General features: G+C 46.3%; 1 protein-coding gene across 2 annotated transcripts; it reads left to right on the top strand.

Annotated features, from left to right (window-relative positions):
* The first annotated feature begins 2,952 nt into the window (after positions 1 to 2,952).
* Positions 2,953 to 17,944, top strand: LOC107076589 (receptor-type tyrosine-protein phosphatase H). Of its 2 annotated transcripts, none has more exons than XM_015340628.2 (11): positions 2,953 to 3,071; positions 3,504 to 3,568; positions 6,618 to 6,977; positions 8,423 to 8,671; positions 10,046 to 10,312; positions 12,504 to 12,785; positions 13,704 to 13,961; positions 14,839 to 15,111; positions 16,015 to 16,106; positions 16,959 to 17,059; positions 17,442 to 17,944. In XM_015340628.2, exons 2-10 carry the CDS (start codon positions 3,544 to 3,546, stop codon positions 17,034 to 17,036), a joined length of 1,884 nt encoding a protein of 627 aa, XP_015196114.2. In that variant the 5' UTR covers positions 2,953 to 3,071; positions 3,504 to 3,543; the 3' UTR covers positions 17,037 to 17,059; positions 17,442 to 17,944. The 2 variants fall into 2 exon arrangements, with proteins under 2 accessions (XP_015196114.2, XP_015196113.2); XM_015340627.2 differs by having other exon boundaries at positions 6,615 to 6,977.
* The last annotated feature ends 1,209 nt before the right edge of the window (positions 17,945 to 19,153 follow it).

Here is a 19,153-nt window from a genome sequence, read left to right as displayed (position 1 = left end):
CACCATCCTTTGGGTAAAGAAGTGCCTTCTGTTCTGGCTCCTAGACGGTTTCTCTCTGTGCCCTCTGATTTGTTTCAGGTTTGAGTTCAAGTTCCAGCGTCCCCTCAAGTTAGAAGATGACATGAGAACGAACGGGGTTGCGACTCTTAGTTGTTCCTAGCAAGTTAAGATTGTAGGCCGTCTCTTATTCACAGGGGTTTATTTATACCCTTTGTTTTCCACGCTGTTTCCTTTTTTTACTGTTGCCTCTTAAAAGGTGCCTACATTCTCCACCTGTGGAGTAGATGCAAACTTTAAGTAATTTAATTAAGTAGCTCATTAATTTAAATGATTACAGTGGATCCAGTGCTTGCAGTTGGGGACAGGTCGAGACTAGGGAGTCCTGCCTTATACAGCCAATGATCTACACGGCTGGGGTCACCTCTGTTGATGAGGCTGTCATGCACTGGTTAATAAGCTTCTTGAATTACAGTTTATTTACGAGAATCATTTAACAGGTTAGCCCAGCTCTCAAGGTGCTGCCAATATAACAATACTGGACCACAAACCCTCGAGGCTTACAGACTGGTACCTCTGCCGGGAAATGTAGGACTTTACCTTGAAAAAAAAGTTCACCACCTGACATTTTTTAGACACATTCTTGTCGACTTATATTTACGGCGATGCAGAAGATTTAGTGACAGCCGCATGAAAATTGAGACGCACCTCCCAATTAGCACTTCCAAAATAAAGCAAGGGGGACAACAGCGGATCACGTGTATTCCCCCGCGGACCGCCGCGTTCAGCTGTTACTCAGCGACGCAAAACGTCGGGGATGAAATCGCGTATAAACCAACGCGAGTTTCGCGTTATTCTCCTATTTGCCAATCGCGTACGAGCCAATTCGCGGTTTGGAAACTCGCGTTAACAGCAGAGATCACTGTACTTTAATCAGCACCACCGCCCAGAAAACCTGTCTGCTTCGGGTTGTTTTCCTCTATCTCATTAGTTATCCCATATTAACCAAATCATTTGGGCAAAAAACAAACCAGAAGGATTTTTGTTTCCCTGTTTTATTTGTTCTTTGTCGTAAAATAAACTTACAGGCTTTGAAAAAAAGGGCATTTATGTGCCAAGTAAAGAGCTGTTTTAAAAGCCCATATAAGACCTGACTGTGGGACGCTGTCAGGAGTTGAAGGAGGAAACCCAGGTTTAGACAATATGATGATTTCGATACGAACAAAGGTATCAGGAGAATTTGATCTCCACAGCAGCATTAAGTGGTAAGGTCAATAGCCTGCGCTTGTGAGAGCTCGGAAGTAAGGACTGGTCACTACTGGGATGGGAGACCTAGTTTAAAACAGGTGGCTGCTGTAAGGGGTGTTGGTGGGGCAGTAGGTGGCGCTTTTCCGTCTGGACCAGACTGATGACTGCCATCCTTCAAAAGAGACATCAAAGAGGTCCTGACTATGTGGTCATGATAGCTCCCAGGGTACTGTTCTTGAGAGAAGAAGTGTTCGTCCAGGGGTCCTGGCTAAATTCCTCTGGGTTTGTACAAGCTGGTTCACCTGAAGTTTCATCTTAATTGAACCGTTGAAACAGCTTCTCATTTGTCTACCAGTGTAGCAGGAGGCCTGCTGGTGCAGAACAGCTGCCATGCATCACCCATGTCAGTGAAGCACTTCCTCCTACAGTATATGCAAAGTGCTATATAAATGCAAGGAATTATCCCTTAAAGGGGAACTGCAGTCCCAATTTCTCAGACCGGTTATTACATCCAGTAGCAAAATTAATTTCATTGAAAACTTTTTAGAAATCAAGCACAAAATTGAGAACTTTGTGAAACTACTGGAAGTCGCCATGTTGTCGCAAACCCCTGGGTTCCCACGACGCAAAGCAACCCTTCCTGCTCACTAGTCACTGTATTGACTATACTGTAATATGGTGTAGGAGTGAATAAGTACAGGACGTGCAGCAGATATTTCACCACTGTTATGTTTCAACATGATCTCCTTGCAGTAGTGAGTAGTCTTTTTCAGAACAAAACAGTCTCAAAGCCGAGAGTAATATCTCTGTTGTATTAATAGAGATGTGTTCAGAAGTCTGCTTGTTTACAATGTAATAGAGCCGGTGTATATATTTTTTGTTAAGTTCTGTTACCATACCATACATCTATTTTGTGATGTAAACTGGAGGTTTTACAAGTTACTGTGTGCATTTTACATTCATTGTAGTTTGAAGTGCATTCATCAATGCAGATTCTTCCTATCCCCTAAATATAAAAATAGCGTTGCAGTTCTCCTTTAACCTCTGTACTCCCGAGGAGGGTAATCCTACAGGACAGCATTGTGGAAAGCCAAGCAGAATCAGTAACAAGTGCAAATGTAGACTGATACACATACAGCAGCTGAAAGATCTCCAGTCTTCCCTCTGCAAACCACAACAACTATCAATATGCAGTAGTTGCAATATGCATGTCTCTATATAACAGTTCCGCAGCTGTTTTATTTTTGAAAACCACTACAGGATACCATCCTCTTTGCAATCTTTCTCTCCCTCTTTCAATTCCTCTCCACCTCAATTCAATTCAATTTATTTTTATATAGCGCCTTTCACAACAAGGTTGCCCCAAGGCCTCGATCTCACCCCCCTCACAGCTCCATATAGTCGCAAAAAAAAGGAGCTGTGACTTTCTTAATTTGTTTGCTGCCCAGATCAGACCAGGAATGATGGTGCAGCACAATTTCTAGAAAGCAAACTTACAGGCTTTGAACATTTAGAGGCACACAAATGAAGCCGATGGTGCTGTCAAGGCTAGGGTACTTTGCACTGACTTATATGACTATGCATGTTTACCAACTGTATAGAATTTGGTTATCTTCAGTGTTAGTTGCTCCTCTGAATGGGTTGCTTGTGTACAAATGCATACAGAACACAGGAGGATGCCACTGGGTTCTTTGTCTGAAGATCAGGAACATGCAAATCACACATCTGAAAGCTAACCAGAATGAGGAAGTGGGGCAAAGGGAGAATCATAACATAGCACCCTCAGCTTACAACAGAATCATAGAGTCAGCACAGCAGACACACTGGTGAGTCTATCTTAATAATTATTATTATTATTATTATTATTATATGATAAAAGCTTTTCAAGGCAGTATTAAGAGGCTATAGTACAAAAGATAGTATTTCACTTCAAAACTGTTATGTGTATTCTGGAAATTCTAAAACTTAATTCAGAAAAGTTCATTTAAAATCACATCTGTGCTGTGTCTTGTGAAGAGAAGGGGTTTTACACGGGTCACCTGGAGAGGAACATCGTCTCTTCGTGAGCAAAGCTGATTTCCTAAGTGTAACCGCAGGACGGTAATGGCGGGCGTGTCTCCGAAGATGCACTGTTTCGATGCAGACAGTGGACATGGGACGTTTTTGGAGAGCTGAGACAAGAAGAGTTGGGGAGAGGAAACTGGGGTGATTGGGCCGGCGCAGGCATCATCCTTTACTGTCCACATCTGTGTTCCCAGATCGGGCTTGTTACCCCTGGGTGACTGCTGGGCAGCGATCATGAAGGTCCCTCTCCTGCTGGCGGGTGAGTGTCTGAGACCTGAAGTCTGGGTGGAAATCCTGTCTCCTGCAGGTGACAGAGCAGAAGGGAGGGAGATAATGAGAATCACTGCACAGGGACTGACCGGCAGGGTGAAAGGTGGTGGGGAAGTAAAATGTCTTTTCTTGAGCTCCTCCTGCTCGTGTCTAATCGGAGCCTCAGTCCGGTCTCCATTTCTGGTCTCCTTTCATTCAGAGGTTTGCTCTTTTCCATCGCTCTCGTGCTGTGGTTCCCAGACCTGGCCGTGGGGAGTAGTGTCTCTGCTGCTTTTCATTCAGCTCAGCCCTCAATCTCCAGTGCTGATTCATGACTCTGCTCTCCTGCTTGTTTGATAAGACTTTTAAATGTTTAATGTTTAAACAAGTTTAGTGTCTATGTTTGTCCCACTTCATGGACACAGAACTCCACCTGATTAACTTAAATCTCTTAACCAAGGTTCATGCAACTGGTTGTTATGGGAATAAGGTATTGAACATTACCTCTTACTAAACAGCTCTTACTAACTGGATCAATTGGTGAACAGACCCGGTGTGAATGACTCTCTGTCAGACTCGCCCACGGTGAGCTTTTTAACCAATTGGTCACATTTCAGGCAAGACATTTGAAATTGATACAAGCTTGATTTTTAATCACAAATCATACTGGACCAGAGTTGGGGGCTCCTTGCTTCTGCGCTGGTTTAAGGGGTGTTTCTGCTAGGTAAAATGTACTTTGTGGGACTGCTTTGGCAACACTGCTCAGATGAGGCAAATAAAGAGCCGTGTCATTGAATTGAACCAACTGAGAAAGACCGAGGAGGCAGGTGGGTAAGAGGCAATGTTATCTGTTCTCTTAGAGGCATCTTTGTCCACAGTGCCACCTCACAGTTTCTACACTGAAGTATCACAGGTAAGTGTGACGAGCCTATGAAGTGCTCTTTAAAACCTATTATAAAGAGCGGGATTCAGAATGGACCAGGTATTTATGATCCTATACTGGAATCATGCCATACAATAACCTTCTGAATTAAGGCTTCCTGCACATAACATGTTAGACAGTGAGTAAGAGCCAGATAATTGCATGACTTTCTAATTGAAACAATCTCAGTCATGATTTAACAACACATCATGAAATCAGGACAGGACATTCTGCTGCAGGACATGTCCAGCAGCTCACCAGTGCTGGGGCTCAGGACAGACAGTGCGGAGGCTCTTTTCCTGTTGTTTTTCCCTTTTTTAAGCGCTCTGCAGATATTTAAAAGATGCAAATGTGATATTTAAGCCAAGTTCATTTTAATACACAGACAGGGCGAAAGAGGAATCTCGAGCTATGCAAAAAACACCAAGGGGAAAAAACAGTTTTGAAATATACTGTTATGTGGAGTGAGACATGTTATAGAAGACCCAGGAGCAGGCAAAGTAAACAGGAAGGGGGGAGGGGGGGGTTGTTATATTAATAGAAAGGCAAATACTGGCTCAGTAGCACCAAAATAATGAATAAAATAAACTTTCAGTAGGATGTAACTTTTGATTGTGTGCAGTTCTTCTCATTGCCATTGGAGGAGGGTACTGGAATCCAGTTTTGACTTGCTCCAAGCCTGCTGCCATGAGCTGTAGCAGATCTCTTGGTATTGTACCAGCCCAGTAGCTAGCTTGTTCGTTATTCATGAGGCTGAGCCAGCTTCCAGGGGAGCTTAGGAGCTCCATTCAGTCTGGTGATCTGTGCAAGATGGCTGCCGCCCTGCGAGCTCCCATTCGTTCCTGTTTCTTTCTTTATTTCATGTTGTTTTTTGTACTGCTAACTGCACATTCTGTTTGCCCGGTGATCCGATATGACCGACAAACACTTATGGACATATGGGTTGAAGTAGTTCAGGTGGGGAGCTGCGTCAGCATGCGTAGGCTGCAAAGGAACAAGAAATAGGTTTACTCAATGCTGAAAAGAGAAGAAAAGAAACACAACGTTTCGGCCGTGGAGCCTTCTTCAGGTGTCTTCTGAAGAAGGCTCCATGGCCGAAACGTTGTGTTTTTTCTTCTCTTTTCAGCATGGAATAAACCTATTCCTTGTTCCTTATGGACATATGATCGACTATTGGCACAGTTACATTTACACCAATGTGAACTGTCGACTATACATAATGCATTGCAGACACCCTTGATATGTAGCAGTTCTATTTATATTGAATTTTTTAAATTTAATTTTTATTGCACTATTATAATGTAACTTTAACTTTTAATTTTGTGATTTTTATTTTTATTTCCCCCCGGTGAGCTCTCAGAAAAGACATTTCATTGCCAGCAATTACTGCTGCACGCTGTATTGCGGTGCATTTGATAAATAAACTTTGGCTGATTGGTCCCCCCTACATGTCCAGATATGGAGTGGTCAGTCTCCTTGTTTATTTAAGTATATGGGATTTAGACATAATGTGGCTGTTGCATAATTCTAATTACTTAGTAGTTCTTTGTCCTCCTCTTTTGGGGAGCATTCTTCTCCTGAGGGCACATTGGATTACCCTGGGGTGTGGGTCATCCTGTTGCTTCTCCAAAGGAGTGGCAAATCAGCAGACAACTGTATCTGTGCAATCCCCACCAACAGATTAGAGGTGCTTAACCCCAGTGTGCAGCATCTGTACCTGTGTGAGAGAGAGAATACAGTCTAGTGACATGCAGAATTGAACAGAGCGTTAACTATGTATGTAGTCGGACTTAAGAAAGGATCAAAGATCCTAAAATTGCCAGGGGAAAAGTATTTTGTTCTTGATTAATCCGGGGAGTGTTATTAAAATATAAATCAAGGTAGGCACATGTACAGTAGGTATTTGATTCCTTATGGAGGGGAATCTTCTTAGTGTTCTTAATCCTCCACTCAACGTTTCACATGAGTCTTCTGGTCTGGATTTCACTGTTGACCAGCCTGTTGAAGTCCAGTGGGCTGACTTTGCCGGTAACCTTTGAGGACCTTGGATTATAAAGACATGAGGGGACGATGCTGTAGCTGGGCTCGTGCAGGAGCCTGACGCCTCCCTGTCTCTCTGTGTGTCGTCGCCCAGCAGCGCTGTGGATCTCCGGCCTCGCCGAGCGCCAGTACTTCCTGCAGAGCAACGGCTCGGAGTGGGAGGTGGCGCTCGAGCACTGCAGGTTGTGCTTCCAGGACCTGGTGACCGTCACGACCGACAACATCCCAATCCTGGCCAGGAACCTCACCAACAACACCTGGATCGGGCTCCGCAATGACCTCGACGGGCCCATGGAGTGGACCAACTGGTCCAATGGGGACCCGCTCACCTTCCAAAACTGGTACCCGGGCCGACCCTCAATAAACGATACCAGGGAGGTCTGCATTCACTTCCTGCCCTCTGGGCTTTGGTACGATGAGACCTGTGACCAGCTGTACCCCTACATCTGCTATGCAGGTAACGCGGAGAGAGGGGAACCAATGCCTCTGTGCACCCTGGGGAATGAGGAGAAGGAGTGGTGTGTTTTGGGGGTTTTATGTTGGTGGCTTTTCTCCCTTAGTGATTAAATGCCCTCTCTTCAAGAACAGAATCATATACAATACTAATTCAGGTGGGTAGCTGCGTCAGCATGTGTAGGCTGCAAAGGAACAAGTAATAGGTTTATTCCATGCTGAAAAAAAGGAGAAAGAGAACACAACGTTTCGGCCGTGGAGCCTTCTTCAGGTGTATGCTATCAAGCCACATGTCGCCATACATCAGCAGGGCACTACAATAGCACTAAATTCTGCTACTGCTAGGATTGATTTCTAGTGACGCTCACAAGGTATTGATTGTGCTGTGGTATGGATTAAAACCAATCATACACTAAGTATAGAAAAAACGTACTTCAAAGCTTAGCTTCCTGCTTAGGAAAGCAGATTTCCAAGTCGCCTTTCGTATCTTTCCCAAAAGTGATGGTATCTTGTTGATCAAGTAATAATAATAATAATTATAATAATTGCTTACACTTATATAGAGCTTTTCTGGACACTCCACTCAAAGCGCTTTACAGGTAATGGGGACTCCCCTCCACCACCACCAATGTGCAGCATCCACCTGGATGATGCGACGGCAGCCATAGTGCGCCAGAACGCTCACCACACATCAGCTATCAGTGGGGAGGAGAGCAGAGTAATGTAGCCAATTCATAGAGGGGGATTATTAGGAGGCCATGATTGATAAGGGCCAATGGGAAATTTGGCCAAGACACCGGGGTAGGCGAGTAGGCGAGCCTTTGTATCTCCCTCTAATCCAGGGAAACCCAGCTCCAGAAATTGGAGTCGAGACCGCTGTTATCACCTCTTTCCCTACTGCATGCTGGCTGCGGTTGGGTTGGGAGCTGGGAGAAGTTGGTCCCGTCAAAACAACGAGGAGCTGATTTCCACTGCAAAGAGCCAACTTGGATTGAAAGTCCTCTGACATGCCAGCTCTCCTGGTTCAGGATTGCCTGTGCCTGTCCCAGGCTGAGGAATGTTCTTCCCAGAGGAATTAGGGAACTTCGATCATGCCTTAAATCTCATTTCTCTCACCTAGTATTTTCAACAGTTTAAGACTTTCCAGGATTTTAGTTTGTAGTTTTGTATCCAGGTTTCACTTTTATCATAATAATACAGCCATTTACAGCATTATAGTACAATACAGCTTGTTGTGGTTTGTTAGAGTCTACGTTAGTATCCCACAGTTCACAATGGTTTATAGATATTTATTACAGTGCAAGACAGGTTACTATGGCATTAGAGCATTCATAATACACTGTGGTTATAGATCCAGTACTTCCCCTTACAGAAACAATTGCAGATGGCCATAAAAATGAAACCCACAGGGTTTTTCTCCAAAAACGCTCTCTGTCTCTCTCCACACAGACCGGTTTTATGGGAATTTGTCGGTGTTCAACATCTCAGAGCACAACGCTTCCCTGAGCTGGACTCCTGGGCCGGGCATGATCAACCAGTACAGGGTGGAAGTCACGGGCAACACCAGCCAGGTCCACAACACCACCAACCTGACCCTGCGGGTCGACTCCCTGACCCCGGGGAGCCTGTACAAGTTCCAGGTCTTCCCGGTGAAGTGCGAGCGGGTCCTCAATCCAGAGAACGCGTCCATCTACACAAGTGAGTCCTTGCGCCTGCTGGATTGTGGGTAACAACAGCAAACTCTAAGGGGGGGAGAGAAGGGGCTCTTTAATGAGTGTGGTCAAGTTTAAGGCAGAAAGGTCACAAGCACAACGAGCCCCGGTCAGGAAATCCAGCCGAGTCGGGTGCTCAGTAGCACTCAGTAGCACTCAGTAGAGATCTGAAGATCTCGCCTAGCTGTGTTTGGAAAGCCAGGGCATCAGATTCAGTAAGAGGGAAGATATGCTTGTTCCAGACCCCCGCAACTGTTTGTGTAAGGAAGTGCCTCCTGTTCTTGGTTATTAATGCACTTCCCAGTAGTTTCGCTTGACTTCAGGCTTGAGGATGCTGAAGGCTCAAGTCCTTCCCAGCACCTCCCGTTCTGTCCTCTGTACGAGACTAAAGAGATTTGGTTCCTTTAGCCCATTAGTGCTGCAGGATTTGTGTTCCTTTCCACACTGAGCCCAGTCCTTCCAGGAGTGATTCTCCTCTTGCTGAGAGACTGCAGACCCTCGGCAGCCAAGGCAGCCCCACTGTCTGGCAGCTGATCTCTCCCTCTCTTCGGCAGCGTGTTAACGGGTTGTGTGTTTCTCTGTAGCGGGGGCGGCATGGCCCCAGCGCCCTAGATCTGAGGCATTTGCATGTTTTTGGACGTTATTATGCAAACACTGGCTCCAGCTCCAGAGGCGAATACACGCAAGAGCACCACCAATAAAAAACATTAACACCAGCTACTCCAGGGGAACCAGGAGATGTGTGTGTGCCTGCTGCCGGTCTATACCACTGCCTCTATTTCTGTCCCTCCGTCTCCAAGTCTGATGTTTCGGAGTATTGCATTAATCCCCACTTAATTAATATAGTTGATGGGTAATTAATCACCAATGAATTATCACTATACTGTAAAAAGGCGCCTTCGGATGAGATGTAAAACCAAAGTCCTGACTCTTCACGGTCATTAAAAATCCCAAGGTGTGTCTCAAAAAGAGTAAATGTCCCCCCTGGCCCTTACCATCATGGCCTCCTAATAATCCCCCTCTCTGAACTGGCTCCATCACTCTGTTCTCCTCCCCACTGAGAGCTGGTGTGTGGGGAGTGTACTGGTGTATTTTGGCTGCCATCACATAACCCAGGTTGCATTGTTATTAATAATAGTATAATAATAATAATAAAGAGGTGTGGAGTCAGGATTCTTTTTGCCAGATCTGGGAGAATCCTGATAAGGAGCTGTACCCTGGATTCAGACCTGGTCCTGTGGTTTGTCGGTTCTTGGTACTGATTGCACATGTGCAGTTTGCGACGCGAGATTTCTCGTGTTGCAGGGGCTCGTGCCCTCATCTCTCTCTCTCTTTCCCCTCCCCTTCTGCTCTCACGTAGAGCCCGAATGCGTCACAAATCTCGCGGTGAGCTCGCAAACGCAGAACCTCATCGCCCTGACGTGGAGCGCCCCCATCGGCAACAGAGACAAGTACCGAGTGGAGGTGGACAGCGAGGGTGTGACCAATTTCACGGCTCTCCTTACTGTCGAAGAGCAGGTCACCGTGCGTAACCTCACCCCTGGGGGGTTCTACACCTTCCAGGTCATCGCGCTGGTGGCGGACTGCTCCATTGAGGGGGACCCAGTCAACATATCAGCCTTCACCAGTAAGACAGCCCTTCTACACATGATCGGCAGTAGGCATCATATTGAACAAGTAATAGGTTTATTCCATGCTGAAAAAAAGAAGAAAGAGAACACAACGTTTCGGCCGTGGAGCCTTCTTCAGGTGTGAGAGAGACAGGGCAGTAGGCAAAGGTAAAGTAGCGGGAGAACTAAGGTTGGGAGGGAGGAGGAGTGAGAGGCGGGAGCAGGGGACAGAAAGAGAGGCCAATCAAGAGGTGTGAAGTCCGAATGGGTGCAGAGAGGTGTGAAATGAAACTTCCAATGAAACTTCCAATCGTATTGAGTCCGGCGGCAGGAAAAGAGAGTCGACGTTCCACCTAAAGCCACAAGAGGGCGCCCCAAAGCCCTGTGCAAACTTAAAGGACATGGCATGAGAAAAAATAACTATTTCATACAGCACCTTTAAAAGTTGCTTCTCAAAGCACACAATAAGAGTAGATAGCGCAATTACAGTAAGGGTTTGGAATGCAGTAAGAAAGCAAAGGGGCAGGTACAGAACCAGTTAAATAAAAGTGCTCAGTGAAGGTGACTCTCTGATATTCTTGAGGGTAGAATTCCAGAGCTTTGGGGTGCAGCAGCAGAAAGTCCTGTCACCCAGATTATGGCCAAGCTATGCAGAGCCTAATAAGTGAGCACGACACCTGACAGGAAGCCAGTGAATGGACTCCAGTACAGGAGTAATGTGATCACTTGCACACGATTTGGACAGGATTCTGGCTGCCGAATTCTGGACATAATGGAGTTTGTGCAATGTGAATTTAGATACCCCAGGGAGTAGGGCGTTACAGTAATCAATTTGAGACAGCTTTTCCGTAACAGTTGGCGACCACATAAGACGTAGTCTGACAATATTTCTGAGGTGTAAGAATTATGTATTTACCACGTTGCTCATGTCAACAGTAATGGGAGGTGCCGAGAAGCATGACTTCAGTTTTGTCCCAGTTTACATGAATTGAATTTTGAGTCATCCTGGTTTTTATGGCAGAGATGGAATTAAACAGATTTGAGTATCATCAGCAAAGAAATGATCTTTTAGTCTGTGTGATCTTAATAGCTGACCAAGTGGGAGCATGTACATGCTGAACAGTAGGGGGCCCAGTATTGAGCCCTGAGGAACACCAAGACTTAATGAGCCCAACCTCAGAACTGAAATCCCCAAAAGAGACAAAATGTTGGCGATTATTACGGTAAGAGTCGAAGCATTTAAGAACAATGTGCGACAGTCCAAACTCATTCTCAAAACGAGAAAGTAAGATGTCACTGTTAACAGTATCAAAAACAGCACTGAGGTCAAGGAGAATAAGGATAGAAAGGGAACTAGAATCAGAAGCCATAAGAAGATTGTTAGTGACTTTAGCCAGTCTCTGTGCTATGTAATTGTCTGAAACCGGAACGGAGGGGTTATTTGCAATGAGAAGGTTATTTAACTGAATTGTAACAGCACATTCCAACATTTTTAGAAGAAAAGGTAAGTTGGATATAGGGCGAAAAATGTTTAGGTTGTCCAGCGCCATATTATTTTTGGGGGGCACAGGGGTAACTGCAGCTGTTTCAAAGACTGTTGGTACCACACCAGTACTCAAAGACGCATTTATTATAGTGAGGGCAACAGGGCCCAGAATAGAGAGCCAGGATGGAATAAAAAAGCAGGGAGAATGGGATCTAACAGACTGGTGGTGGAGTTCATATATAAAACCAGTTTCCTGAGGCATGCAGAGTCAAGCAGAGGGAAACCCGACAGAGGAGAGCCATCGAAACTAGGCCTGCAGAGAGGAGGTGTGAAGGTAACGTGGTGAAGAGATTGAGATGCCAGATGTGGTCAATCTTGGAGCTAAAACTCTAAAAATGTGTTGCAGAGTTGGGTTGAGGCAGGTAATGTGGTGGGGCAGTTTGGCTTCAGCAGTCTGGAGAACAGGTGTCTGGGATTATTATGGTTATTTGGGATTGTTATGGTTGTTCTCCATGGTACACTGGCATCCCCATTTGAGGAATTAGGAAACGACGCACCTCTTGAGGCAATACTAATTAAAGAATTAGTCCTGCTTAAGAGCTTTTCGCCTCAGTTCTCCTCCTGATCAGTTTCCCCCTGGGCTGTGTTCAGGTGAAAGATTGTCGCTGTGTGGCCGTGTGCTGTCGCCTCTCTTCGGAACGCTCTTTTTCCTCCCCGCGCAGGGCCCGGAGCGGTCAGGAACGCCGAAGTCTCGGAAAGCCGAGCGGAATCGGTGAATATCAGCTGGTCGAGGCCTGTTGGGAACAGCTCGTGGTTCAGGGTGGAGGTGCAGGAGGTGCAGGTGCCCTCTCCCGGCCCCTGCTACAAGAATTCCACCATCGTCAGCGATCTGAGTGTGGTCATGAGTGGGCTCACGCCGGGGAGCAAGTACAATTTCACCATCGTGGCGTTCATCCCCAACACCACGCTGGAGGGAGATCCTGTGTGGGTTGTGGGCTACACAGGTGAGTAACACGGGAGGTTCCTTCTCCAGTAACGCGCTGCAGTTCACTCCCTGATGAACCAAGACACGGCATAGTGGGCGCCCAGAGAGCTGTTGTGTCAGGAGTTATAGGGAGAAACGGTTTCAGATCGAGAGTTCTGAGTCTACCCATCGTTACCCTGCCTGCTTCATTCTGTGTATCCTTCTGCCTGGTTAAAATGAGGAAACTACATTTCAGTCGAAAGGGGAACACTGAGCAATTAGCTTGCCTCTCCGAATTTAGAGGGGCACGCCAAGCACACAGCCTACTGTCTTTTTGTCTGGGAAAGGTCTGATTCCTTTGGAATTTCCTGTAGAAGGAGGATAGAGCAGAAAGATTAATTCTGTGTTACACGCAGTAAAAAAAGCGTCTGGGGTTTGTTTTCCCAGGGTAGTTAGCAATATGCAAAAGATCCCAGTCAGTAGTGATGTGGCACCCCCAACGTTCACTGTAGAACGAGCACACCAGGGCCTGTGCGGTTCACAGAGCAATGAAACCATACACTGCACTCCCCAGTTATATCAATCCATGTATTTTCTAACCGCTTCATCCAAATCAGGGTGACGGGGGTGCCAGAGCCTATCCCAGGAAGCAACAGACACAAGGCAGGATACACATTGAACAGAACACTATTCCATCACAGAGCACACACAGTGACACAAGCACACACACTCACTGAGCTAGGACCAATTTTCCTAGAAGCCAATTGATCGGAGCACCCAGAGGAAACCCATGGGAACACAGGAAGAACATGCAAACTCCACACAGACAGCACCCCAGGTCCAGAATTGAACCCAGGGCCCCAGTGCTGTGAGGCAGCAATGCTCCCCACTGCGCCACCTTGACGCTCACTCCCCACTAAAAGCACTGTTGAATTTGTTGCCCTTGTGTCTCATGCAGTTCCTGACCCGGTCACCAATGTTAATACGCTCACCACTAGTGACTCAATAACTGTGCTGTGGGGCAAACCGGCAAATGGAAGCTACTACTCCTACGAAGTCACTCTGGACGGCTGCATGGAGTGTGGTGTGAATACCTCATGGTTGAACACCACATTCCAGAACCTGAAATCAGGAAAGAACTACACTATCACCATCTTCACTCATGTCGAAGACTACTCCCTTCCAAGCAATGATGTGAAAATATGGGCGATCACCAGTAAGTTCAACAAATCCACGGGCAGTGCACCTTCATGTGCACGAGGGGGAACTCATTGAATACATGCAAACATTGTTTATTCGTTTGGGCCCATATTTCCTTTTACTTTTGTCTGGTATCAGCAGTGTTTTTTTAATCTTCCAGAGCAGCCTGACGCCTCCTGGAGATAATCACTCAGCTGTGACACAAAGTTGACTTGTGCTACTAGACTGCTATTACTTTTGTTACCCAATGCCCAGCATCAACTCGCTCAGAATTACTTCCCTAAATTGCTCCGAGACCGAGGGATCAAAATAAATATACGGTCTGTTGTGCTGTTGGAACAGCTAGTGGGCTGAAGCCCTTCTCAAGTGGAGAAGAAGGTTATAGCAGTGGACTCAACCCACTACCTTGGTGAACACTATTGGGTTCTTCCTTCTAGCCCTTAGAAAGTATCTCTTTTCGGGTGTTGTTATGTTCTATAAAAAGACTTTCTGGATCGATCCTTGGCGTTGGCGGGACCTGCAGAGTCAGTAGAGTCTGCAGTGTTAAAGAATGTCATCTTTAACTTTGTTGACCACTTTTATTATTTCCTTTCTTTTGCCGTGTAAAAGGCAGATAGCTCTGAGGACTACAGTTCCAGTAGATCGTTTCTACTCGCCTTCATGGGAGACAAGCGCTCCAATCTGGCAGGGCAGGGAAGCAGGGGTTCCAGTACTTGCCATAAAATAGCACAGGTCGGTGCAGTAACAGCACAGGCTCAATGAACATCCAAAAGCAATTCTAATCAGAAAGGCCCTGAATCACCAGTTCAAGCACCAGTCAACGCAAACAGAAGGTGTCGTTATGAGTTTTCTCTGAGGTCTTGTCTTCATAGATTTTTTTTACTTCCTCTTAGGACCTGTAAAGCCAGGAAACATCACATTTCAGGCCATCAACCTCCACAACGTGTCTCTGACATGGGAGGTGCCCGAAAAACTGCAGGGGGTCCCTGTCCAGTACTGCGTGAACTACAGCACCTCTTTCTGGGGCTATGGGGGTGTAAAGGTGGTGTCCAACAACAGCGCCACAGTGGAGAGTCTCACGTCAGGCACCAAGTACATCTTCTCGGTCCAAACCTTGGTCAGCGACCTGCCACTGAGTGAAGCCACCGTGGGCTCAGTCTACACAGGTATGAGCCACATGGGTGTCTCAGTTGTTCTACAGAGTGGTCACCAATGAGAGGTCAGCCGTTCTCTCACTGCACCTGCTTCTCTGTAGTCCCGTTGAGCAGGGGTTTCCAAATCTGGTCCTGGGGGCCCACATGCGCTCTGCACCCCTTAATTGACTTGGTAACACAATTCACTTCTTAAACATGCTGGAGGTTGCTTTTTGTATTTCAGTGGAATGCTAAAATGCCAAGCTGTTGAACAGGAGAAGCGGAATATTCCAGTTATGCCACCTTCTAGCTCAATTTTGAACCCCTGCCACAGAGAACGAGCTCCATGGCTGTGATGTCCCCTTGAACCCCCACACTGCATGCTGTGATAAGAAAACTCCTTCCTTCTCGAAAGCACTAATCTCACCTGTCTGCTTATGGTGACCCCTTAAATGTTGTAAGACGGGGCTTTCCTGATCAGTCACCAAGATCTCTTCTCCTCCTCCTCCTCCCAGCTCAGATCCCAGCTGCCTAGCAGCTTAATTAAAGAGATAGACTTTTTTCTGGTGGGGGGGGGGTCACAATAATGTATTTAATGTTGGGGAGAGTGGAGATTTCCTGCTGTAGAAGAGCTGCTTTAATGAGTACTGTCATTCTGGGGTGCCAGTTGGAAGCTCAGCTGAAAGGAGAGCCAGGAGATGTTGCTGCATCATGACGGCCCAGTTTTAAGGGTGGGAGGTGGGGGGAGTTGAGATTTACTTATAGTACTTCTACTTACTAGTTACGTGAAGTTACTACTTACTATCATAAAAGTAAGTTCTAGAGGTTTTGGTTGGGTATTTATTCCCATTTTGTCTTCAGGGATTTAAGGGAGCTGAAGATCCCATGGAAATTGTTCTATTGTTGGTTCCCTCACCCTTTGTTTGTTTCTGTTAGTGCCCAAAATTAAAAAGATGGGATTGATCATGCAGTGTACCTCAAATAAAATCTTGGAGTGTGAAAAAGTCCAAAAAGCAGCAATTGAAAAGGTAAGGGTATCTCTCTGCATTTGACCTCCTTTACTATCAGACCTTCCTTTGAATGCAACTAATAACTAACAGGGTCGCTGCTGTGTAGCCTGATTGTGCTGGATTTCAGAAACTGAGCAAGGTCTGAGCCAGGTCTGAAAGGAGATGGGGCAACCTTTGAGGAAAATTAGGTTGCTGCAATACATAGTGGGGGTGGACCTGCAGGGGGCGCTTTCCTTCTTGATCACAGTTTCCCAACACTGTAGGAGGTGCTGTTCTGCAGATGGGATCTTAATGACTAAAGTTAGATCCTTGGTTGCAAGATGTCCAGGCACTGCTCGTTAGAGTAGGGGTGTTCACCCCGGTGTTCTGGCTAAATTCTACCCTGGGTGCGCACAACCTCGCCTACTTAAAGTTCCCACGTTATTTCACTCGGTGAGGAACGCTGAGGTGTGACACCCAGGATGGGGATACTGCAGTCCTGCACTGATGGATGAAGTGGGTGCCCTCCGGTGTGTGAGGTGTTTTGGGATCCTTTGAGATGAACAGCTGTACACCCATGGAATAAATTGTATTATTCCTGAAAGGCCGATCAAGTCTCTCGGGGTGCTACCCTTAAACCCCTGCCGAGTGACCATTTTACACTCAGTGGAGAAGACCGTGGCATGATTCCAGATACAGTCTCGACATGGTGTGAAGGGTCTCGGCGCGGAGATCAGGGTTTTTGCGAGCACGGCCTCGAAACCATTGGAAATGTGTTTGCAAAATGGGGTTTTAATACAGGTCTGATCCTGCAGGAGATCACTTCTGCTCTGGCCTGGACTTTGTCCATGATTGTGTATTTCCTGCTTCTCTCTTGGTGTGCATGCGCAGGCCAGGGAGATGATACAGAGGAGGTTTGGAGACGGTGTGTTTTGGAAGTTGAATTGGCAGAAGAACCCGAATCTGTGACAGAGCGCGGAGAGCTTCTCCAGGTTGGAGCAGTATTCAAACTCGCCTTGTAGTTCAAGTAGGCGGCTGCATCAGCATGCACAGGCTGCAAAGGAACAAGTAATGGTTTATCTCCTGCTGAAAAGAGAAGAGATGAAGCACAACGTTTCGGCTGTGGAGTCTTCTTCGGGTGTCTTCACGTCAGCATTTCTTCTTCACACCCGAAGAAGGCTCCACAGCTGAAACGTTGTGCTTCCTTTCTCCTCTTTTCAGCAGGGGATAAACCTATTACTTGTTCCTTAAAACTAACGTGTTTTAATAGCGATATTATTTTGATCGCAACACTGTAGGGCTAACATGCATTCAGCTAAACCGTCTGCGGACTGCGGATCTGCTAAATTATAATTGTGTCTGTAATTCAAACAGGATCCCAGGACATTTTACCATGAATTATCACAGCTATCTGGAACGGGATTTTCACAGATCCCTGTCTGAGGAAGAGGACACAGTTGACACATCCAAATCTTTGGAGCTTGTCTGCAGAAACTGCTTGTCCAGAAGAGCAACAGTTATCTACAAATATGCTTGCACAGCACGGTAATTACTTTGTTCAGATCGATGAAGCACTGAAATGTTTCTTTTTTTTATTCTGGGAGGGGTGAGGTACTGCTGTGTGTTGGGGGGTGGGGGGCTAAGTGGTTTATTTCTGTCAACTCAAAGTGCTTAATACTTTCCTCTTTGGAGCGAAACTGATCCTGAAGGTGGAATATAACCTCTGAGCATTTCAAGGAGAGGAGGGGAATAAAATGTATTGAATTAATGTATTTATCTCCACCAAAATTCCATGGTGTTCAGTCTGCCTCTGAGATGTTTCTTTCTTGAACATTTTGACGATCTTCTGTGGGGAATTAAATTTTACTAGTGGCAAACCTGCGTCATTATTCGTCTTGCTTTTCTTCCGATGCAGTACTGACCATTCCAGTCAGCTCTCTATTTTAAATGTGTATTTTTTATTTTTGGAAGCCCCGGTTATTTGCCAGTAATGAGTTGCTTCCTGCGAGGATGCTGTCATCACGTGACTGCTGTAGATTCAGCCAGACGGGCTGATGGGGTGCTCTGCAGGAGACCGTGCCTTAAGGAATGGGTGGCATGTGGCTGCCCAGCCTGCAGGGGACGCTGTTGGCATGGTGAGCTGCCTGACGCAGTGGCTGACTCATGTCTGAGTGACGGGTCCCACACTGGACTATGACTCTGCTAATAGTGATGTCACTGCCCCATGCCTGCCAATCCATTTTAGTTTCTGCAATACCAGTGTGCTAAATGCATTGAATAACAGGGAATGTTGTCACTGGCTCAATTGAAAACCTGGGCTCTTGGAGTGTCCCCAGTACTTAGAGAAGGTGGAGGAAGGGAGGCAAGACAGTGACTTGGGCTGGAAAGGTGCCTGCTCCGGTTCTGAACAGCCCGGATTATTCAATATAGACGTTGTCTAAAGGGGCTTTGATAAATTAAGCAGTGGCTGTCTGGTTATTCGGAAAAACATGGGTGACCCCAAAATGTCTGTGACAGGACCACACCATCATGTGCGATAGCTTGCTCTATTCTATCGCTTTCCTAGGAAGTTTGCTCCCAGTCAGTGCAATATAGAACTGGGGGGAAATGGAACTTTAGGAGCCCGATGGGTTGAGTTACGTGGTGCCACTTGTAGCATTTTGGAGGTTTCAAAGGTTATCGCAGGGCACCACAGTTTCTCATGGCCCATTGACACTAGAAACTTAAAGACAGTGAAGGGATATTGAAACCAAAGGAAGAACGAGCCAATTCACGGTATAACCACCGTGAGAAATACTGGAAGTAGCGCAACCAGAAGGGAAATGAGGGGCACAGGGAATTGGGAGGCTGTGACTGTACAATATGAAGCTTAATGTCTACAGCTTACCACCTCTGAGCCAGCACTGGCTTCAACAGAAATATTTTTATGCCAAGTGCTCTCTTGTCTTGGACACATGCAGGAACTGTGGCGCTTGTGCTTTCAAGGACCGAGAACAAAAGCATCTCTTTATAACAAAGAGTGGTGGGTGTGGGGAACGAGGTGGCCAGCCATGTTATCATGGTAGCAGAAGCTGCCCAAGGACTTT

This window comes from Lepisosteus oculatus, chromosome 3 (assembly GCF_040954835.1).
Source record: "Lepisosteus oculatus isolate fLepOcu1 chromosome 3, fLepOcu1.hap2, whole genome shotgun sequence".
NCBI classification, from domain to species: Eukaryota; Metazoa; Chordata; class Actinopteri; order Semionotiformes; family Lepisosteidae; genus Lepisosteus; species Lepisosteus oculatus.
This window is presented reverse-complemented; position numbering and strand designations above follow the sequence as displayed.